Source organism: Pogona vitticeps, chromosome 4 (assembly GCF_051106095.1).
Source record: "Pogona vitticeps strain Pit_001003342236 chromosome 4, PviZW2.1, whole genome shotgun sequence".
Taxonomy (NCBI): domain Eukaryota; kingdom Metazoa; phylum Chordata; class Lepidosauria; order Squamata; family Agamidae; genus Pogona; species Pogona vitticeps.
In genome coordinates, this window is record NC_135786.1 from 165,134,921 (window position 1) to 165,159,764 (window position 24,844).

Here is a 24,844-nt window from a genome sequence, read left to right on the forward strand (position 1 = left end):
CAAAAGCGTTATATCTCAGGCTTGTTGAAATAAAAATTGGTCCAGAAAGGATCAAATCGCTTAGTTATTGAGTTTAGCATCTTTGTTACTATTATATGCCATCATGTTGCCTCCTCCTTAAGATGATCCTGTGAATGAGTAAACTCCAGAATGTCCTGTTCTTTAACAGCCCCGCTCAGCTCTTGTCAACTTGAAGTGTGGTTTTCTTTTAGGGAGTCAATCCATCTCATATCTGGTCTTCCTCTTTTTCATTTTCGTCTTTTTCTGCTGCTGTCAACCCTTTCAAGCATTATTGACTTTTCCAGAGAAGGCTGCCTTCTCATTATATGCCCAAAGTAGGATAGCTTCAGTTTCATCCTTTTTGCTTCCAGATATACAGTGGTGCCTTGACTTACAAACTTAATTGGTTCCGGAACTCCGGTCATAACTCAAAATGGTCATAAGTCGAAGCACAATTTCCCATAGGAATGCATCGAAATGCAATTAATCTGTTCTGGCTGAAGGAAAAAAATCACAAAAAAACCCACAAAACACTGCAAGACCCAATGGAAATGCGATTAATCTGTTCTGGCCGAAGGGGAAAAAAAGAAAGAAAACCAAGCAAGCCATGCAAGACCCTTCAAAAATGCAAAAAAGCAAAGCAAATAGCAAACAGACATTGCAAAGCCCTTTGGAAATGCAAAAAAAGCAAATCAAAAAGCAGATAGACACTGCAAGACCTTTTGGAAATGCAAAAAAAAGCAAAGCAAAAAGCAAACAAACCCTGCAAGACCCATCGGAAATGGGGGGGGAACCCCAAAAGCAAAAAAAAAACCCTGCAAGACCCATCGGAAACATGAAAAAATCCTCAAAAAACAAAGACTGCAAGACCCATCACAGCACAGAAACATAACCCCCCAGCCCAAGACCATGCTGCAAAACCCACCAAGAACATTTTTTTAAAAAAGCAGAAAGCAGCACCTTACCTTAATGGACAGTATGAAGCCTCCCCCGATTGCACACTCTCTAACTGCTGGGGCAAAAGAGCTACAAAGAAGCAGCCTCTTTGCCACCAATGGTTAGCAATTTGAATTCCCCGCCTTTATTCCATGCCTGTTTTTGGTAGTAACTTGAAGCTCCGGTCGCAATTAGAAGCAAAATTTTGCGGCCGGAGGTGGCCATAACTCAAAATGGTTGTATGTTGGGACATTCACAAGTCGAGGCACTGTAGTTCAGGCTTGGGTTGCGGTTGGTCTTTCTGACGGTCCAGGGTATCTGTGAAATTCTTCTCAAGCACCATATTTCTACTCTTTATTTTCCCTGTCATCTTTCTTTACAGCCCAGCTTTCACATACAATACTCGTAGTGTGGATCATCTTGGTCTCCAGTTACATATCCTTTCACTGCAGCCCTGCTTTGGTACTTTCATCATAAGTAGTTTCAAGTCATTGGTAGTTTCTGCCAGTAAGATTGTATCATCTGCACATCTTAAAGTGTTGATATTTCTTCCACAATTTTCACTTCCTTCATTTTAGTATAGTCCATCTTTCTTCTTGCATACAGATTGAACAGGTAAGATGATAAAATACATCCTTGGCTGACATGTTTGCATTTAGTAAACCATTTTGTCCATATTCTGTCCTAACAGTATCTTCTTGTCCACAATACAGGTTATGCATCAGGACAATTAAGTGCTGAGGCATACCAGTTTCTTTTAGAACAATCCACAGTTTCTCATGTTCCACACAAGTCAGAGGCTTTACTGTAGACTGTAAAGCATAGACTGATCTTCTGAAATTCTTTGGTGCATTTCAATAACCAGCAAATATTTGCAATATGATATCTCTTCCTTTTCAGAATCCAGCTTGAATATCCAGCATTTCTCATCCATATAAGATAAAAGCCTTTCTTGCAACACTTTGAGCATTGCTTTCCTTGCATGGGGCATTAGAGCAATGGTCCAATGTTTCAAGACCTCTATTCAGAGCACATTACCATAGTCTCTCAAGACTGAAGGATGCCTAATCTGAAATCTGATACCAAGCAATACTAATATATGCAATAGGGTCTGGGAGTAACAAAATGTCTTGAAACTTGTTGAGGGAAAACAGTACAGAACAAGAGGAACATAATCCAGATGCTGGGAAGATTTCTGATCAGTGTACAACCCATGGGTTAAGGCAGAATAAGTGTGCTATTTGCAAGGCTCTTCATATTGTTACAATGACTCTTTACCATTAATACTGTACAGTATACTGTATTGCAATCTATGCCTCTAGATTATAAACACAACCTTTCCTCACAAAGTCTCTGTTTCTTTCCACCCACAAATAATAATCTACTGTCTCTCAAATCTTGACCCCATCTCTACAACTTGTATAACAAAAACTAAAAGTATTGTCACATTGTGACATCTTGATTTATTTCAACATGGCTTTTATGGATCATCCTACACTTCCTCTGACACAAGAGCATCTCTATGAGTTTCATTTTCATAACATCTATCTTCTTTATAACACCAGGCATTCCACACCTGTCATTCAGTCTTATACAGACTTCTGGTAATAATTACCATACTGTATTATAATATAAAGACACAAACAATGTTGCAATTCATATAATGTTTTTCCTCAAAAGGGCATTATTACGTCTTACATTGACTCAGGTTTTCACTGGAACTTATTTTGTAAGTGGCTATTTAGGCCTGACTCTTTGTTGCCATTTTTAAATAATCCAAAAGGTCTTTGCTAAAAATGCTGTTAATACAGTGACCCATGCCATCGGGGGAGGGGATCACATGCAGCCCCCCCCTGTCCATTTTTCCTGGTCCCTTAAATGCAAAAATTGAATAACACTTTGAAAAACAGCACATTTTTGTGGTAAAACAATAACTGTATTTGTGGAACCACAAATGTTTCCTAGCACAAAAGACATATTCTTTGCTTAATTAACAACAGGAAATATGGCTTTCAGCATTTTCAGTGCCAAAAGTAGACAGTAAGGAGCAATGCAGCCTGTTCTGGGTTCTGAGGTTACAGAACTGGCCCAAAGGCCAATGGAATCTGCTTACTCCTGATCTAGGTGAAACTACAGTAGTACCTAAGTATGCGAAACGGATCTGTTCTACACATTACGTAGTACAGAAATTTCGCAAACCGAAATGCCAATTGCGCTACAAAAGGGGTGGTGCAGTGTGCCCTGGGAAAACACTTTTGTAGTGGGGGGGGGAACCTCAACATAAACCGGGGCTTTATTTCTTATGGATTTTGGTTTGTAAAGCAAAAATTACGTAAACTGAGGCGTTCGCAAACTGAGGCACTACTGTACTAGGAAATAACATCTAGGTATTTGGGGCACTATTTCACCAATGTGCAGGTGACTTGCAATTCTATTTTGTCTTTTCAACTAATGCAAAAAAATTGTTGATGTTCTGAATTAGTGCTTAGAGGCAATAATGGAATGTATGAGAGCTAATAAATGCATTATCTGATAGGGCAGTAGTTCTTAGGCAGTGATTCTCTAGATGTTTGGATTTCAGCTCCCAACATGCTTGGATACTGGCTATGCTGACTGAGGCTTCTGGTGGTTGCACTTCAAAATCTGATAAACCAGAGGCTGAGAACCACAGTGACAGAGCAAATGCAAAGTACTTTTGTGGAAATATCTGTTATTCTGCCCATTTTGTTGAGTGTATTTGTTGCACATGCATTTGCTTACTGGTATCAGAAGGATGAAGTTTCTATGATTCATGTATCTGAAAGTCAGATTCTGTGACAAATTGTACAGATACTGTACATGTATGGAATATAGCAGAGATCTATAATAAGAGATTGAGCTGATCAGGACCAGGAAATTGCTAGTAATAATAAAAATCACTATCACTCTGTGCAAGAATGTTTATTTATAGGATGTATGAATGTAGTGCTGTGTTTTCTGTTGTGTTATAACTGCATAAAATGTTATTTTAGGTCTGACAGTAATTTCCTTGCTTTTTCTCTTGAGCTCTCTCATAAAATTCTCAATGGAATAGTACATTGTCAACAAATGTTTGTGTAGTGTTAGAATGTTAATGCTGTTTAAGAAGCACAACTTTTGCCTGGTTAAAAATTTTAGAATGTCTCAACAGTCAGTCAAAAATTTCACCAGTCAAAGGTTTCATCTGCATCCTCTCCTTGATTGGGCAATCAGTAGTAGACTCCAACTACAATGTTGCTTTTGTTTTTCACTCCAGCTACATTGATCCAGATGCTCTCGATAGGATAGCCAATCTCCTCCTCTTGTATTTCTGTGCAGGTATGTATATTTTTGACAGTACTGTATACTTTTTTATTCTTTCTGTTCTTGAACAATTTATATCCTTCAATTGCTGTATTCTTACCAAGTTTCAGATATTCCTATCAAGTCATATTTACCCTTCTGAACTAACAATTCCAGTTCTTCTTGTTTGTTTCCGATACTCCTGGCATTTGCATATAGACACTGGAGATTGTGAGATATGTGGCCTGCTTTTCTTTGTACATTTTTATGAATATGATTATTAATGTTAATGTTATTATTGACCCCCATTAGAATTGTTTAGTCCATTCCTCTTATTGTGTGCAAGACTTAATCTATCTTTTCCACCGTGCTTGTGTCTCCCTCTCCCTTTCAGTTCAGTTTAAAGCCCTCCTGATGAAGTTCTTCATATTGTGGCCAGACACATTCTTCCCTGCCCTTGTGATGTGCAAGCCATCTCTTTTTAGGAGTCCACCTTCTAGAAAGGTTAGGTCATGTTCCCAAAAACCAAATCCCTCATGTCAACACCACCTTTGTAGCCAGTCACTCACCCAGATTATTTTCCTTTTCCTTTGTATTCCTTTTCTGAGTACTGTACTGGTAAAATGGATGAGAAAACTATCTGGGCCCCATAGTCCTTAGGTTTCGTTCTCTTTGAAGTCTGATGTGATCACTTCAAAGTTGCTCTTGACTGTGTTGCTTGTTTGCACATGGATGAGAAGGGATATGTATCCATTTAGTTTTATAAGAGATGGCAGTCCTCCTGTCACACCCCTAATCTGTGCTCCAGGGAGACAGCATACCTGGTGGGAAATGTACCCTCTAATTTTCATTTCCACTGGGTGAGACTCCATCTCTCTCTAGCATGCCTCCACCCCCCTGTGTGCAGTGTTTTGTTGTGACAAGAACCAAATGTGATTGCTGCGTGAAGGAGAAAGAGCTGCGCAGAAGGAGACTGAGTCACGCACGCATGCACACCCAGTTTAGAGGGAACCTTATTGGTGGGTCCATGGATCTTCCCAACATACTTCAGTTTTCATTCCATGCAGTATGGAGTCTCCTATTACAGCTACTGTTTTCATCTTCTTTTTGTAGGGTGTCTGCTTGACTGAGATTCAGTCCCTCTCATGTACTCATGCGAGGTCTCCTCTTTGACTTTGCCTGCTAAATTCCTCACCAAGAACCTGAAAGCTATTTCACAGTTCTACTGGTGAAGATAGTCTTCTCCTTCTTTTGCTCCTAACTTTGACTCTTTTCCATGGTGCTTTCTCCACTGTGTTTACTATCCCCTAGGCATTCTCCTCCTCTGCCTTCCCTTGTTGCTCTTCCACCTTCAATCCCTTTGTTGAGACTGATGCTGCTGCTCAAGGGTCCTAAGAGATGTCTGCTTCATCTTCCCTTATAGCCTTAACTGTGGCTGCTCACTGCTCCCGTTCTCTCATTTTTTCTTTTAACAGTGCCACCGGTTTGCACTTGCTGCATGTGTATGCCATGGTACGCTCAGGCACAAAGATAAACATTGCTCAAACTTTGCAGGTCACCACACCTGAAGTGTCTCTTCTTGCCATAATCCCTGTTAGCTTTTTGCTTTGATCTTTTTATCTATGAATGCCCCTTCCCTTTTTTTTTTTACCTTGAATGTAGCTGGGAAAGTCCACTAATTATAGATTAGATTAGGCTTCCTTCAGTCTCAAGAGACTATGTTAACGTTTCTGAATAGAGGATTTGAAACAGCATCTAGTATGGCTGAGAAGACCAATTCAAGAGCGGCAATCCCTTCCACACTGAAGACAAATACAATCCGTCCCCTGTCCAGCTCTCTGATTTTGCTGGTTCGGGGACTACCTCTTTGCCTTGGCCTGCTCAATACGTGCCTCTTCAAATCGGGAGAGGCCATGTTGCACCACCTGCCTCCAGGCTGAACGCTCAGATGTCAAATCTGTGGTCTCTCTCTGGGGCAATTTCCCTGCATTAATTCTCCATACAGGAGATCTTTTGGAATCTGACCATCAGCCATTATCACGACATGCTCGAGCCAACGTAGACGTCAGTGTTTCAGTAATGTATACATGCTAAATATTCCAGCTTGTTCTAGGATTACTCTATTTGGAACTTTGTCCTGCCAGGTGATGCCAAAAATGTGTCAGAGACAACTCATATGAAACGTGTTAAGCTTCCTCTCCTGCCGTGCACAAAGGGTCCAGGACTCACTGCAGTACAGGTGTGTCCTGAGGACATAGGCTCTATAAACCTGGATCTTGGTATATGCCGTCAGCTTCTTATTAAGCCATACTCTCTTTGTGAGTCTAGAGAATGTAGTAGCTGCTTTGCCAATGCATTTATCCAACATCTAGGGAGAGAGTGTCCGATATCGTTGAGCCAAGGTACAGAAAGTCATGAACAACCTCCAATTCTTGTGTGGAGATGGTAATAGAGTGAGGTGAGTCCACGCCCTGGCCCATAACTTGTGTTTTCTTCAGGCTGATTGTTAATCCAAAGTCTTGGCAGGCCTTGCTAAAACGATTCATGAGTTGTTGGAGGTCTTCAGCAGAATGGGCAACAACAGCTGCATCATCGGCGAAGAGTAAGTCCCGTATGCATTTCAGCTGGACTTTGGTCTTCGCTGTCAATCTAGAGAGATTAAAGAACTTTCCATCTGATCTAGTCTGGATATAGACACCTTCTGTTGCAGTTCCAAAGGCGGTGCTTCAGCATGACAGCAAAAAATATCCGAAACAGGGTCGGCGTGAGGACACAACCCTGTTTCACTCTGTTTTGGATGGCAAAGGATCTGATGTTGAGCCATCAAAAACTACGGTGCCCTTCATTCCCTCATGAAAGAATCTGATGATGTTAAGGAGTCGAGGTGGACATCCAATCTTGGGAAGTATTTTAAAAAGGCCGTCCCTGCTAACCAAGTCAAAGGCCTTTGTAAGATCTATGAAGGCCACAAACAGTGGCTGTCGTTGTTCCCTACATTTCTCCTGCAATTGTCTGAGGGAGAATACCATGTCAGTGGTGGATCTAGTAGTTCGAAATCCATACTGTGATTCTGGATATACTCTGTCTGCAAGCACCTGGAGTCTCTTCAGCACAACACGGGCAAGCAACTTCCCTACAACACTGAGATGAGAGATGCCATAGTAGTGCAGTTGCCCCATCTCCTTTGTTCTTATACAATGTGCTGATGTTTGCATCCTTCATGTCCTGTGGTACTCCACCTTCGCTCCAGCAAAGACAAAAGATTTCATACAGTTCGGTGATGATGATATCTTTACAGCACTTCAGCAAGGATGTTATCCTTCCCAGGTGCCTTGCCAGAGGTGAGGAAATCCAAGGCTGCTTTTATTTCTGCTAAAGTTGGTTCTTTGTTCAACTACTTCCAAGACAGGCAGGCACTCAATGTTATTTAATGCTCTTTGGTTACTACATTCTCTCTGGAATATAGCTCAGAGTAGTGCTGCACCCAGCGTTACATCTGCTGTGCTTGGTCCTGGATGATCACATCTGTGGCAGACTTCAAGGGAGCAGATTTCTTCTGTATTGGACCTAAAGCCTGCTGGATACAGTCATACATTTCCTTGATGTTACCTGTGTCTGCTGCTACCTGTATCTGAGACCAGAGTTGAAGCTAATAATCATTAGAACATCTCCTGGCAGTCTTTTGAACTTTGCTATGAGCAACTCAAAGAGCCTGCAAGTTGTATTCACTAGAACAGACTTTGTATGCTGCTAGAGCTCTCCTCTTTTCCTCAATGGCTGGCATCAACTCCTCCGAACAGGCTTCAAAGCAGTCTGCTGTCTTTTTCGTCTTCTTGCCAGATGTGGCCAAGGCAGTGTTATAAACAGCATTCTTGAAATGTTCCCATCATTCAGATGCATTTGCATCAGCTGGGCCTGGAGGGGTTTCCTCAAGCGCTTGGGAAATTCCTCCACTTTTCTTTGATCACGAGTCTTGCTGATGTCAATATGTAGTCTTCCTTCCTTTTTCGTGTGATACAATCTCTTTGTTTGCAGTTTTACTCTACCACACATCAGGGAGTGATTAGTATTGCAACCGGCACCTTGATAACTGTGTCTGATCATAATACTAATACTACTCGTAATATATAACTATTTCCAAAAAGCCCAAACCCCAACTTTTTAAGGGGCCTCCTACCCTATTTCCCCGAAAATAAGACTTAACCTGAAAATAAGCCCCAATTAAGTATGATTTTTCAAGATGCTCGTAATATAAGATGCTGTGACGTACACCCCATGTCCTTTGTTTATTTTCCCTTAAACACAAGTCCACCCTCCTGCCCTTGAGTTTCCCATGATGGATAGGTGTGAGGTGGGGGTTCCGCCACAAAGCCCTACCCCCAAAATAAGCCCTAATTAAGTGAAACTCTGCCCTCCACCATTGTGCAGTAACCAGAAGATGATGACATTACTGCATTCGAATAAATATAGATTGTTGTACATTAAAAATAAACCATTCCCTGGAAATAATCCCTAATGTGTTTTGGAGCAAAAATTAATATAAGAGCCTGTCTTGTTTTGGGGAAAACATGGTACAGTATTTGCTCTCCCTGGCTGCAAACTCCCTTTAGGTCTGCCTCAGCTGTGCTCTGATAGGAGTCAACAATCAAAGGGCTCTCCCAGAACTCACAACTGCTACTTAAAGCTTTCAGGACACACTCTTTTCTGTTAAGCTGAGTACGCAACCTTTCCTGTTAAGGACACCCCTACTTTTTTAGCTAAGTACATGACCATGCCTCTTAAACGGAGCACATGGTGCTTCTGAATGGGGGATTCCTAAGGGTTACTCCAGGTCCCTTCCTGGTGTTAATCTTAAAAAAACAAAAACAAACCCTCACCTCTCTGGCTTTGTCTCCCCCTTTCTTTTGTTCCTTCCTCTGGTAGACCTTCCCTTCCTACGTTTCCCCCATGAAACTCCTGTTAGCTCTTCTTTGCTCGCTCTGGTCGTGTGAGTGTGCCTTGGCTTTATTCCTCAGCTGTGCTCTATCAGGAGTCAGCAAATATCTTGCATGTATTGTACAATAAGTTGTAGAAAAGATGCCTGCTGTAATGGCTGTTTCTGTTACCCTTCACCCACTCCTCTGCTTACTGCTACAGAGGACCCTACTTGTCACCCTTTCCATTTGGTTTATTTATAACTATGTACTACGGATAAAAAAAATACCAGATTATTTTTATTGGCAAGCAGATATTAAACCTATAATAGCAATAACTATATTAAATGTAAATGGTAATACAGTACATTACTATGATATTCTGCTTTTTTTTTTTGTAATATGAATTTACTACATAGAAGCCCTTTCATTTCTGGATGAGCTTCCTCATTCCCCACCAGAACAGGCGAGGTAGTTAACTGTAGGGAATCTCTAAAGACAGAGTCTTTCTAGCACTATATTCCTGACCTGTAATGTAGAATGAATTTGCCCTTTGTAGGAAAAGGAGGAGGAGGAGCCTTCTGGCACAAACTGCCTGTATCAGTTGCTGGGAACAGATCGCTGCTCTTGTAAATCTCCTCTTCATTCTAAACCAGATCCTGGAGGAGCAACAGTTCCCGGCTCAGGCTCAGCCTGAGCTGAAGATGCATGTGGGACAAAGACATTCAGGTATAACAGATTGCATAACCCTGTCTGCTGAAATGTAGAATTTCTGAACTCCTGCAGTCTCTTTGGAAAATTTGGAAGGATGAAAGGATACGTTAGGAGAAAGGGGAGGAAAATAAGGAGATCAACAAGGGACTAGCTAAGAATGGGGTTTGTTCGTTTTTATTACCTGGACTTAAAGCTGTCATAGTTCCCTTATCTGCTGTGCACGTGTGTGTACACACACACACACACAGAGAGAGAGAGAGAGAGAGAGATTACTCTGATCTTTTCTGGATGCAAGTCTCCTTTTAAAAACTGCCTGTTCAGCACAGTTATGACAAAGTATTGCAATCATCCTTCTGGCAAAGTGTGTGTGTGAGAGGGGGAACATTATGCCTTCTAGGGGCTCAGTTACTTTCTTACCAGTTTTCTTAAAGGGCTACAGCCCTCTGCTACAGCATTCCCAGTCTTCAAACACAGAGGAAACTTGCGGTCCAGTTGAAGTCAGTCAGTGGAAACCTGCTATTAAGTTCAAGGGCCCTAGAAGGTTGCTCATGCAAACCTCACTAGGACAAACTGAATGTCTTTAAACTGAATATTTTATTTTGGGACATTTTGTATAGGCAGGTATCTCAATGCTCAATGTTGCCATTACACTGAACAGAGTGAAATAGGGACATCTGTGTTAAACCTAAGTCAGGATCACAATATGGAAAAAATAAACTACTTCTGCAGGATGAGACAACATCACAACCAAATAATTTGTAAAATAATAACTGAAATACAAGACCTTGTTTTGTAGTGTCTAAGAGACAGAGCTATAGACTCGAAGTTCTCCATTCAAATCTTGCCTCTGCTATGAAACTTCTAGGTGGCCTTAGGCAAGCCACACACTTTCAGTTTCATCCTGTCACCTATAATCTGTGACATATTAATAACTTTGAAGAGAGAACTCCACTGGCAATGGTGCGGCTAAAAAATATTGTAAATAAAATAAATAAACTTCTTTTTGGATTACAATGTCAATCCTGAGTTGTTGTACAAAAAAGTAACTTTTCCCAGATGGAAAATTATTGTAAGGAGGTGTAAGTGTCACAACTAGATAATGTGTGTAAAGCCCTCTAGACACTTACAAACACTAAACTCCTTATCCATAGCAGCAGTTGCATTATAGCTGCCATATGTTTTATTTTATGGAGGAGTAGCCTCTATTTAGAGGTATCCTCTGTTTGAAGAGCTGTCCAGTCCAAGTCCAATTTGAAGGTATGTATCGACAAAAAATAAAAGCAAAGATTTTGAAGTATCAGCTGCAGAGCAGTCACACAGATAAGCTGGTCGGTCTTCCCCACAGTGATGACAGGTACTTAATATTTCTTTTTAAATGAAAGAAATTATTTATAAATTTGCATGTATAACATAAATTGGTATGTACAAGTTTCATACTGTTTGCATCCCTTTTTGTCCTCATTTTTGATGAAGCACACCACCTTTGACAAGTCTCTAAATGGCCACTTTAAGCCCCACAATGTGTGTTCCCTTCCTCTTTCCTGTGGATTCATTGGATGGCTTTTAAGTTATGCTCACACTAGCATCTTTGTAACATTATTTTCTTTTTTTCCTTTTGTTGCCTTTGTTCATCCCTTTCTCATTCCTGTTCTGTTTTCTGTGTCTTGGCAACACAGTGGAAAGTTCAGCACAAGGATGTTAAATTACCAAGGCATATAGCTAGTAACTATTTTTCTGCTTTTGTGCTTTTGAGGTATGTGTGAAGAAAAATGGATAAATCCAGGCATCCTATTCTCTCATGTCTTAAGACACTATTTGTTGATATGCAAATAGCGCCATTCAAGAGTTTACTTTCTTCTTCTTGGAGACCTCTGGGTAGTGTGGGCGGCATATAAGTTGAATAAATTGAAGTAACAGGCAAGCATTATGGCTTAGATATTAGGTTGTTATTGTATTGATTAGTATTTTTATCTCACTCAGTCAAATGTATCTTTGGAGAGACTTATATATAGTTACTTAAGAAAACAGAGTTGCTGCTGCTGGCCTAGAGTTGAAAAACACATCACACAAAAGGAAAAAGAGTTGAGGAGGACAAAAGGTAGAAGGCAAGTCCTTTATCAGCAGGCTTGGTGGAATGGCTTTGCTTCCTATCACATCTCCTTCTGCTATATAAAGTTGTTAAATGATGCGACAGAGGAATTCTGGAAGGATTCAAGTTATGGCTGACTTGGCAAGTACAGCCTGGTATTTGTACGTGCTAATTCACCAGGCTTGCCATAAAATTAAGGAGCACTGGAAAAATCTGCATCACCGCATTTCCCTGGCTTGAGGTGAACTGTCTTAAGGAAACCACAACATATTTTCCTGCTGGAATTCCTGACACTCCTTGGGCCTAATATTCTACTACTGGAATTAAGCAAACAGATTAGATTTATTTTGGCATGGCTCTCACTTTTGACTTTGTAAAAAAGCTCACCTCAATCTCATCATTGTCCTTTCAGTGTCAAAGGCATGTGCTCTGTGCTGACTTGGGTCTTTCTGTGTGGTTCATGTGCCAAAAGGGGCTGGACTTCCCTTTCAGTAGATGGTGCCAGATAGTATTTCTGTTTGTGGGGTGGGTGATGGTAACTTTTAACCTTTATTTCCATGTGAGTCCATAGAAACCCCAGCTGCATTATTTGTCTCTTTCATTCCAGTGTGATCAAGTCAGCATGGAGTAAAGCAGTGGCCCCCAACCTTGGGCCTCCAGATGTTCTTGGACTTCAGCTCCCAGAAATCCTGGCCAGCAGAGATGATGGTGAAGACTTCTGGGAGTTGTAGTCCAAGAACATCTGGAGGCCCAAGGTTGGGGACCACTGGAGTAAAGAATCTGTTTCCCACTCTACTATTGAAATAACCTTATGTTGTAGGTTAATGTAAAGGAGTATGGCTTGTCCCAAGGTTACCTAGTGAATTTCATGACATAGTGGAATTGGGATCTTGCAGGTCTCATTCCGACCATTAAATACCATCAGAAACTGGAAATGCCACTTTTTTTAACCTCAATTCCTACAAGTCTTTAGTTGGGAGGCTGTTAGCCATGATGACCCTGAGATTCTGGGAGTCCAAAAAGATCATGTTTCCAATAGCTTCATACTGGCTCTCATAGGATAGTAAGTGAAATCACAGGCAGCTCATTATCAGAGCAGGAGGATGCTGTAACCCAAATATAGAAGGTGAGGTGCCCCCTTCCTCAGTCCATAAGCACCCCTGACTCAAATGTAAAATCTTTCCTATCTCCCTTGTAGTTCTAGTTGAACTATGTTTTTTTAAAAAACTGTGATAACATGATTTTCCTCAGCTATGTATCTTGCATTTGACATGCTCTGTTTTCTGAGGAAATTCCATTCTGGCAAGTCAAAATAGTTAATTGTATTAATAACAGGAAGTACACCCTCTTCTTAACTGATTGCACACTGACTGATGCACACTGTTTAGAAAGCCTTCGCTTCCAACTTCCTTCCTTTGTATCAGAGCATTGCACAATTTAAAATTATGGTCGTACTGTATATGAAATATAGGTAAAAAATTAAGAACAAGTTAAAATGTTAGAAATTATTGTAATCTATGGTCCTAAAAGCTCTGTTGGGTCATTTTGTTTATGGTTGGGCCATTTTGCTCATCAGCAGGTTTACAGTAGAATGGCATACAGCCGACCAATCCTTCACTTTCAGAAGTGTTGCACTTCTGTATTATATAAATCACACATAGTGTATCATTAATTAAACCAATGTCATTTATAAGCAAGCTCTTTTTCTAGACTAAGCAATCCAATATTTGTTACATCTATTTATACAAGATATCTATATACTGCACATCAACAAAGGGAAAACAAAGAACTTTTCCAGAACAGTTTAGGTAAGAAAATATAAAAACAGTATTTGATTAGTATTTAAGTCACTCTGGAAGACTTTTTGGCAGAAGAGTGAGGTAAAAGTACCTTACATTATGACTTGGTTTTCAAAACATAAACATTTTAGTGTTGACTTAGAAATGTATAAGCATGCTTTATATAACAGCATTCTTAAACAATTAGTTTGTTATTCTTAAGGTACACTATTTAATTTGTAGATCTTTAAGTTGTGACAAAACTGTTTGTTATATTTCATCTAGTGGTTTTAGAAAGCTAAGGAAAATGTATGTTTTGACAGCAAGTTCTCTTCTACAGAAATGGGCTGCCATCTTTGCAAAGGGTGCAGAGCTGTACAAAGACACGACTGTGAACCGAACAAACTTCCAGACCATTTAGTGCAGTTCTCCTTCCAAGACATGGAAAAGTAAACATTGAACATAGAAAGTTAATCTGTATCTAGAATATCCCAATAAATGAAATTCTTTAACAAATCTGAAATTGTCTTGGCTGGCACAAGGCTGCCTAAAATATTTTTAACAGTATATTTTTCTAAAAGACATATTTGTTGTTGGCTTAGATTCTCTCTCTCTCATTTCTTAGTCACAGCATGGACGCTTCAAGATGTTTGTGGCAAGGAGATATCATTGGTGGTATTTTGATGAGAGATGTTGGTCTTGTTAATAGTTCTAAGAGCACAGGGAACCGTGGTGTGCAATGGGAAAGGCAATACATTAACTGCATAATTTCTGGCTCTATTTCCCTCTTAATGAAGACTGTTTGATATCCCTGCATTTCTTTCTAGGAAAGAGGTTTTGCCTTGTTTGGATCCCTGCGGTATTAAGACACAAAAAAGGGAAGGGAAACTCTTTAATTAAGGAAGATGGAATGTATTTGCTATCCTTTGTTACTAAAGTTGCAAGGAAGGTGACCAGTTCCAACTCAGTGTTTTGCAAAATGGATCACAACTACTGTGCTCTGGCCTGTCACTATTTACATGTGTGGACCACCTGCTAAAAAAGCAGGTCCATAAAAATAACAAGGTGTCAGTCACATGCCTGGTCATAGCTGACCAGCTCCTCATTCAGTAGACATGACTAGAGATGGGGGTATTCCTATTCATATAGGAATATCCCCACGCAGGTGGAGTTAACGACGGTCTGGCCCCTGGGGCCAGACCACCCACTCATACATCTGGCAGTGGCAGCAGTCCCACTCTTCCTTCCAGTCCTTCCAGAGCACCGCTCAGCAGCCTTGCAGGGAGACTCATCTTCCATCCCTCTGCCAGGAGTGGTGAGCCAACCGGAAGGAGAATGGCACTCGGAAGCAATTGGAAGGAAGAGAGAAACCACTGCCGCTGGCAGATGTGTGAGTGGATGGTCCTGCCCCAGGGGCTGGACCCTCGTTAACTTCAGCTGCACAGGGATATTGGATATACTGTAATATGAATACCCCATCTCTAGACACGACAGCTTTTTCAGTGTGTGTAAAATACAGTGGTGCCCCGTATAGCGAGGTTAATCCGTTCCGGATTAACCTTCGCTATACGAAATCTTCGCTAAGCGGGAAGTAAAAAGCCATTGGAACGCATTAAACTTAATTTAATGCGTTCCAAATCGGCCCTAAACTTCCCACTTAGAGAAGTTTCCTGGCCCCGGGCAGCCATTTTCGCGCCCTCCCCTCGCTTGCCGAGGGCGCGAAAACGCTGCGGGGGGCCATTTCGGGTCGTTTTGAAGCCGCAAAACAGCTGTTTTGCGGCTTCAAAACGGACCCGAAATGGCCCCGCGCGGCGTTTTCGCGCCCTAGGCAAGCGAGGGGAGGGCGCGAAAACGCCGCGCGGGGCCATTTCGGGTTGCCCGCGGCCGTTTTGAAGCCGCAAAACAGCTGTTTTGCGGCTTCAAAACTGCCGCGGGTGACCCGAAATGGCCCCGCGCAGCGTTTTCCCGCCCTTGGCAAGCGAGGGGAGGGCGCGAAAACGCCGCGCGGGGCCATTTCGGGTCGTCCGCGGCCGTTTTGAAGCCGCAAAACAGCTGTTTTGCGGCTTCAAAACGGACCCAAAATGGCCCCGCGCCGCGTTTTCGCGCCCTCCCCTCGCTTGCCGAGGGCGCGAAAACACAGCGCGGGGCCATTTCGGGTCCTCCCGCGCCCATTTTGGAGCCGCCGATCAGCTGATCGGCGGCTCCAAAATGGCCGCGGGACGCCCAATCGTCGCAAAGCGAGGTGCGGCGATTGGGTGCTCCGTATAGCGATCCCGAAAAAGGGGATCGCTATACGGATTCGTCGTTGTATGGTGCGCTCGCTAAGCGAGGCACCACTGTAGTGAATAAGATTCTGAACACTGTTCTCTGGCCTATGAGTTGGCCCATTTGTGTGCTGCAGGTCAGTTTGCAGATGTTCTGCAACAGAGTGGGCATCCTCTACTGCAGTGGCTCCCAATCCTGGATCTCCAGATGTTCTTGCTCTGCACTCCCAAAAGCCCTTACTAGCACAGCTAGTGGTGAAGGTGAAGGCTTCTGGGAGTTGCAGTCCAAGAACATCTAGGGAATCACTGCTCTGCTGCATTTCCCAGAGTTGTCCCCTTGCCAGATACCTTTTGAGCAGCAATGGGGCTATGATCACTTACATTTCTGGGCCATTACAGACTAGATGTGCCAGCTTAAGTGGTGTTTTTTGTTCCCTCCTGGTATGCCTTCCTCCAGCACATGAACTAGGTAGTCATCCATTTGTGTGATTCACAGAGACCACAAAGAAAAAAAAGGACAGGTTGCTTACCTGTAGCTGTAGTTCTTCAAATGATCATCTGCAAACTTAGAGTCCACCTGCCTTCCAAAGTCTGCTACAGTGATGAAGGGAGGCCATTTGGCATACTTATCTCTGTCTTCCAGTAGAAAGGAATAAGCAGGGTGGGCAGACTTGAGAGAACTTCTGTTCCCCCATATCTGCTCTCTTGAGCTTCATGGAGAAATATACAGTAACCACCCAGAGAAAATATGCACATTGACTCCTTTATTCATCCCTAAATGACGATTTTTAAAAACATGTCTCTATCTTCCAAAATTGAGACAATTTATTTATTGCCTCCTGATTAGACAAGACTCTCCAAGTAGCTCTGCACCATAATATAATGAATATAGCATATTACTAGGTTCAGTTGCAGTGAGAGGAAATGTTTATTTTAATCCTCTTATTAAGAGGGCACTGGTTAAGATTGTGCTGGGTACACATGGTCTGGAATGTATTTTCCTCTGCCATGATGAAACTACATTCATAACGGGCACAATTTACATAAAAACACTAGGGGGCTCTGTGCTATACACTGTGTTATACGGAATTTGCACAGTGACACTAATGGTGAGGCTTAGAACAATTTCCAAGGCTGCCCATTTAGGTGTGATGAAGAGAAGGCCTGTGGAAGCCAAGGATACTTATCTCAACAGCAGGCATTGGTAGGATTGGAATTAATCCTTTCGCAAAATACATTGATTTCAAAAAGCAGTCTATGTAGGACAGTTTTGCTTATTTTGAAATGTAACATGCAGTTCTGGTTTGTTGACATGATTCAGACTTTTTAAAAGTAAAGAGCAGGATAGCACAGATTTTGTTATGGAGAGTTGTGATTGACTAAATAGCTTCATCTGACTGGAATTTTCCAAAGGTGTTCGTGGGGGGAGGGGGTGAAGCTCTGGTGCAAAATGCAGTTCATAATGATTTTTTTAAAACTCATTTAAAAATAATTACACTTAGCAGTAGCAAAATACAGCACAATCTGGCAAGCCCTCTTTTCATATCAGTTAGTCTTTAGAAGACAGTTGCTGAAGGATTTTGGTGAGTCAGTAGAAAAGAATCGGGGAGGTGCTCAACTTCACTTTCCTCAGTAAGGAGTTCTACAGTCTGAGACCGCTGAAGAAGGCTATCTCTCATGTCCTCACCAAGCTGCCTCTGAAGGTGGCAAGGCTAAGAGAAGGGCCTCCAGCTGCAGGTTTGTATGGGAGAATATGGTCTTTCCGGTTCAGGTGGCATTTTGGTTGGTTAGTCCTAATATTGGCATTGCCTAAATATGGGTTTTAATTTGCTTCCCCCCCCCCCAACTTCTGTTAAACCTAAAGTTTCATGTCATTTCCTGGTTACTGCTGCTTCGGGTCCACCCCTCCTAAGATCTTGCTTTCTTCCAAACAGCTTAGCTTGAAACAAATATCCACTTTTTCTTCATTCCTCTTTGTTTGTTTACATTTTTATCCCACCCAACTAGTAGCAGAGCCACTAATCTAGGCAGCTAACGGGAGAACATAAAAAAGGTGATAATAATAACAACGATTAAAAGGAAGAGGAGTACAGACAAATACTGTATTCCAAAAAATAAAATATAAAGAATTAACAGGTGGCCAGCAAAGAGAGATGATTAAATCACTTAATTTGGGACAGGGCTATGGAAAGGCTTGCGAAAACAACCAGGTCTTAAGTTGCCTCCTGAAACCAAGGAGGGAAGGGACCAGTTGCGCTAGTGGAAGGGAATTCCAGAGCAACACGACCACCACACAGAAGGCCCAGTTTCAATTAACAGATTTCCAGGCCTCCCTCGGGGTTGATACAGGGAGCCTTCCAATATGAGAGGTGGGTGGTGGGACGTGTAGATGTTTCGAGGGAGAGGCGCTCAGAGAAGTTAACAAGGTCCCAAACCATTAAGGGCTTTAAATACTGCCATAAGCACTGTTTTCTCCTTCCGTCTACTACTGTTCTATTATGTATAGGCAGTTGTATCACAAAGAAGAGAGAAGTCCATTCACATCTCTTTTGGCGCACAAGCTGCCCCTACAGCTAGGCATCTCAGTTCCCTTTTCCCTAAACCATATGTGGTATGCGGACTTCTAGAAATGTTCCTAAGATTTTGTATTGCTTGCAATGTCAGAGCCTGCCTCTGCTTTACCTAGTCAGTTCAGATTATTTATGTTACATATTCAGTAATAGGGAGCGAAATTGTTTAGTTGCAGATCACTAGGAGGTTCCAGTCTGTTACCAGAAATTTCAATCAGGGCAACAGATTCTATCGCATTCCATGTGTTAACTGGGTTTGTTTTATCAGCAACTGTTTTGTGACTGGCCAAACTTAATAATATCGATATGGTAGTGCTTTCCCTTTTTAGTTCTCCCTGACTTCACTGTCTAGAATTCCACCTCCCACTGTGTGTACTTTATATATGTCTGGAATTTTGCATTCTATTAGTCTGATCAAGTGTGTGCTATAGTCAACACAAATTTATGCAAGAAGAAATTTGGAAGTTGAAAAGCTCCTAATTGTTTTTCCTTGGGAAGTCTTTTCCCTGATGTTTCTGTTAGACAACACAGGTGGTCAGCCTGATTACCACCCACCGCCAGAACCCGCTGGGCCACTTACCACACAGTGCACGACACACCCGTTCATCATCATCTCCTGGGTCCAATCATGGCAGTATCCTAGCTGCCACAGCCCTGCTTGCCCAGCAACTCCGCAACTGAACAGGGAAACTTGGCCTCCTGACCCCTTGCCGGAGTGGCTAGGTGAGCAAGGAGGCAGGGCTGTGGCAGCTGGGCTACTGCCACGTTTGGGGCACAGGACGTGGTGTTGGCTACACACACCGCACATAAGTGGTCTGGCAGGTTCTGGGGGTGGATGATAATTGGGCTGGCCACCTATGCTGATGGCCTTCATATTCATATACGAACACGAAGCCCCTATGTCTAGTTTCCATCTCTGCTGGAAGCCACAAGCCACAATTTTCTGGGCACTAGCATGTAGGCTGCCCAGGGAATGTGGATATGTGAAGCTGCTTTATCATTGGGTCTTGTTTGACCACCGAATAATCTATCCCGGCGTCTCTTACTCTCAGTAGCAAGAGTTCTTTAAGGTTTCAGAAGGAAGTCTTTCCTAGCTCTGTCACCTGATGAGCTATCTACATGTTACATTAGCAATGCGTGGACTTTGAGAAATTAAAAACTAGGCTAGGATGGATGGGGGTTGCATGGCTGCACGCCTAAGTAAACGGGCTCAAGATGCTCAGGATTATGCTGCAAAGACATTTAGTTCCTTCAGCTTTTCTTCACATAAATTACATGATATCTTTGAGCAGCCTCATTGTAGATGTTATATGTTCCCAGGGAAGTGTGTACCCATGACTGCAGTTGACTAAGACCCTTTAGCATCCTCTGTTAATTTATCTGCATTCTTTTTCAGTGATGGTATTTAAAAAGTGATGGTATAACTCCAGACAAACAGCTACTATTGCAGAGCATAGGAGTTCTGCTGTAGAGTGAGGCCTAAATTGGCTAATAGGGAGGCTGCTACAGTTGTTTAGCGCACACCCAAAACCTTGGGACCCTGTAATTACCTTCTGCTGATGACTCCATGAGAAATAATGAGTCTGCTGTGCACAAATTATTTATCATGCCTTAGTTAACGAGTTACCTCCCTTTGTAGAGAAAATAGAAATCTTGTTACCCTCCTTACTGTTCCTGGAATCCCACAAGAAGATAAGAAAGATGGGTTGACTGTATTCCAGCCCTCCCTCTGCATGCATTATCAGACGATTACATTAACTGTATAGTTTTGATGACCAAAGCATGGTATACACCACAGAGATACGTATAACATTAAGATGCAGAATATCTTTCATGTGATATTTGAAAACTATTTTGTTTCCTAAAGAGTGATGCTGTGTTATCTTTTCTTGCCTCTTGGTTTAAAATGCAGTTGTGTTCCAGAAAGTCTATCGTGCTATGCACCGTAACTGTAGATAGACAAATATTTTGTTAATGGGTCTGCGATGTCTTAAGAAAAGTTTGAAGTTATCACCACTTCTCTTAATGATGAGAAATCATGATAGCTATATGCTTCATCCAAGATCAGAAGTCACAGTCTTCTGAACACCAGTTGCTGGGCAGCAGTGACAGCCATGTGCTCATGTCCTGCTTGTGAAATTTCCAGAGGCAGTGGAGTGACCACTTTCAGAGGCTAAACTGGATAGGCCTTTAGTTTGATCTACAACAGGCTTGTCCAACCTGCGGCCCGAGGACCGAATGCGGCCCAGGTCAGTTCGTAATGTGGCCCAGTGCAATTTTTTATTTTTAAAGAAATTCCAAAGTTTCAAGTTACACTGGCGGCGCTTGCGGCCGGGGCATGTCACAACGGTGGGGGGGGGGGGAGAGAAGGAAGGAAGGAAGGAGCAGGAGGGGAGGGGAGAGGGGGCCTGCGTGACTGCATTGCTCCGTCCCTGTCAATAGGTGGACCCCCTCCCGGCCCCATAAAGCCACCGGAGTCGAAGCTGGCAGCCTCTGCTGTCTGAGATCGCAGCTGCCGGCAAGCGTGCTTGGAGCAGGGCTGCGTAGGACTGCTAGGGCTGGCCCCCCATGCGGCCCAAACCAAATTTATGTGTGGCCCAAACCAATTTTTCATCTTATAATGTGGCCCAGGGAAGGTGAAAGGTTGGACACCCCTGATCTACAACAAATTCCATGGGTTAATTACAGTGGACCCTCTACTTAAGGAATTAATCCGTATTGGAACGGTGGCTGCAAGTCGAAAAGTCTGTAGGTCGAATCTCCATTGACCTACAATGCATTGAAAACCGATTAATTCCATAACTGGTGGTTTTTATTCTATTTTTGTTCCATTTTGGTTTTTTTCTGGTCTGTAGGTCGATTCTCCGGCTGCAAGTCGAATCTAAATTTTGCAGCCAGAGAAGTCTGTAACTCGAAAAGTTTGTAAGTCGAGCCATCTGTAAGTCGAGGGTCCACTGTATGCATTTGTGTGAAGTACTTTTCTCTTGTCTATCTTGATGTGACTTTGACTTCTAGCTGATCTCATGGAATGACTTCAAGTTCCAGGATCAGTAAAGAAGCTGTGCTTTTTTGGTGCCATTTAAATTTTTTTTTACATGCTTGTATCATCCCCTACCTTAGATACCCTTTTTTTCTGAGCTAATAATAAGAAAGGTAGAACTCCTGCTGGTCTAGTATGGAGAATTATTCCTGCCCTGCCCCGACACAGACACTCATACAGTAAAATCCTGTGGATGTCTACCCAAAAGTAGCTTCTACTAAATTCAGTGGTATTAATTCTCAGATACATAAATCTGATCGGTGTGGATAGTGCTTGGCCCAGGGGTGATCTGTAACCCTCCCAAGTTCTTGCTGCTGCTGAATACACCACTGCAGTCATGAAGGTGGTGGCAAAAAGAGCACATATTTTCCTTTAAATCTCATAATGTTCCACCAAATTTGAATGATCCAGTGGCATCTCCTTTAAGTCTAGTACTGTACATTTAAAAGAAAACAAAACTCAGGGTGCACAGAGAATGTGTACCTTATTTGAAACCAATCAACATTCTTGAAAACTTCCCTGCATGCTTTGATTTGAACTCAAAATACCTGTGTTCAAGCAATGTTTTTTTGCTACCATCATCTTGTCAAATGGAACTGACATAGCAACAGGAACATGGAGTTGCTCCAGGTGAGCTAGATGGACAGAGGAGGTTCCTCCCCCTGCTCTCATTTTGTCTCTGTTGGTGTGTAAGATTGCACCCATGACTGCTGAAGCACAGTCCTTTCTATTTTTAATGGCCAACTGATTGTGTAAAAACACACAAGGGCAGGTGTGTGGATTAATGGGCAACATGCAATGCTATTCTTCTTTAAACCCCTCTTTTCCCCCTTTGAGATATAAAGAATTGCTATGCTTTTTCCTGTCAATAGCGGCAGGAAGGGGCTACTTCAAAAGCAGCATTCATCTGTTCACTTTTTCAAATTTTTGTTTAGGAATCCTTGTAGCAGGTCTGAATGTGTTTGATCTTGTTGTTTTCCAGCATATTTCTTTGTAAAACCTGTTCGAGTGGCCTTTTTTGCCCTCGGCTAAAATTGTTAAATGAAATCCAGCTTCACAAATAATAATGAGAATTCCTTTTTATATTCTACATACCTGTTGAGAATTCCACACCAGAAATGTAAAAAATCTGTAAAGCCATCTTGAACTTATGACTCCAGTGGAGACAGTGAATACGACTCTACCAATTATATTTAAATTGAATGATTAATTCCAAATCAAAGTTGGTTTTCTTTTTGTTATGTTTTGAAACTGCTTGTTTCCTGACACAGACTGAATAAGAGAGGAGTCCTTACAACATTGTGCGAGTAAGGCTGTGACTACATGGTCAAATACTGTGGGATTTGCTGCAGGTATAAAATGGATGAATTTGCTTTTTGTGATGCAAAGATCAACTTGAATCAATCCGCAGAGGGTTTTTTTCCTCTGGTGCTGGAGGCTTCTACTTTTTTCAAGCTGGAATGATTTGAATAAACTTCCCCCCATATGATCAGTTATTTCATTCTCCAAAGGACGGGCTGTGTGTGGTATTGTGATGATGTACTAAGTTGGGTGTGATGTTTTGTACAATGGGAATACCCCCCTTCACTATCTTTCTCCCTAGTCAACCCATAGTATTTTTAATTTTAAAAAAACGTTCAAGTTTTGTGCTAGAGTTAGATCATCTTATTAATACATTGATATACCTAGATCACCCCTACACAGACCAAAAGAGAGAGAGAGAGAGAGAAATTGATACAAAGTAGGAACAACTCCAATGAATTGCAGCAGAGTACTCTGTTTCTGTGGTATATGTGTACATGTTTACATTATGGGGAACTTTGGAAAATTGTCCATTTCCCCTACTGTCTTTGCAATGAACTGTAAAAGGAGAGCCAGGGATCACCAGAGGGCGGGATCAAAGGAAGGGGGAGCGTGGCATGGATCATACCAACATTAGACTGATGGGCCAGAGTTGCTGGGTGTGATGAGAGTAGTAACCTCCGAATCTGGTAGGCTCCCAGATACCAGCAGACTTCCAGAGATAAAAAATAAATGGGTTCTAGATCAAATCAAGGATGAACTCTCATCAAAAGCTGAAATGACTAAGTTAAGGGTCTTGTATTTCGGATGTATCACAGGAAGATTCACTGGAAAAGGCAATCATAGTTGAAGGCAGTAGGAGAAGATGATATAACATGAGATGGATTGACTCAATAAAAGAAGCCAGGCTTTTAGGTTGCAGGACCTGAGCAGGGTTGTTAATAAGAACATTTGGAGGTCATCAGTTTGTTGGGCTGGCATAAATTTGCAAATGACTTGACAGCAGATAACATCTGTCTGCAGGAAGCTGTCCTAGAGTATCTTTTTGTATTCTCCTTTCTGTCTAGGCTCTGATAGCCACGGTTTCATGCATCCACACTGGCAGAAAAGCTGTACAGGGCTCAGACCTCAGTTGGAGAGAGGCTTGGGGTCAACTCTGAACATTCTGGCTTAAATTCATGGCAGCAACAAAACATAGCAAATGCTATTTGCAAACCTTTTTTGACTGTATTATATACAGCAGATGTGGTATTGGACTGGGAATTACATTTCTCCACAGGCCTCTGCAATGACTTCTCTAAAAGTTGTGCATCTACTAAAATTTATTCTGATACTTACTGAAATGCATGCATATGCTGATCTACTGGCTGTGTAAAAAGAAAGAAAGAAAACAAACAACACACAAAAATCTGATAGATACAGATACTTACTAGGGTGAATGAACATTGCATTCTTCCAGAATAAGACTGGAAGAAACATCTGCACAATTTGCTTCTCTTATCAGACTGCTTAATAAAATAAGAATAAAATAAGAGTGGTAAAGGAACAAAGTGGTTTGAGGGCCTGGAAGCTTTGTGGTCTAATAACTCAGTCTGGGCCTTTCATTGGCCAGTCTGAATACCATGACTAAGCCCAGGTTAGAGAGACTTAAGGAGAGATAATAGGTAATTACTGTTAGCTACTGCTTAGTGCAATGTCTAAAAGAGAGAAAGACAACCACAGTCTGGAACCCTTTCTGTGGGGGATGGTGAGGACTTGTGAGGTAAATTGGAATAGAAGGTCTTTCATTTGCTGATTAGAAGTAAAGGTGGTTGTAGATTTGTTTGTGTGTAAGAAAACAGTTGGAAAAACTTTGGAAGAGAAGGATCCAGTCTAGATTTTCCCAAAGTGGAGTGCTTTAAATATGATGGACTGCAATTTGCCTCATCCCCAGACAGC

General features: G+C 42.0%; 1 protein-coding gene across 1 annotated transcript in view; it reads left to right on the forward strand.

Moving 5' to 3' along the window:
• Positions 1–24,844, forward strand: part of RNF144B (ring finger protein 144B) — a 116,885-nt gene that overhangs the window by 2,666 nt on the left and 89,375 nt on the right. Inside the window, 2 exon segments of the mRNA XM_078393498.1 lie at positions 4,211–4,272; positions 9,709–9,878. Coding sequence (XP_078249624.1) covers positions 9,854–9,878 — 25 coding nt within the window. The 5' untranslated portion in view covers positions 4,211–4,272; positions 9,709–9,853.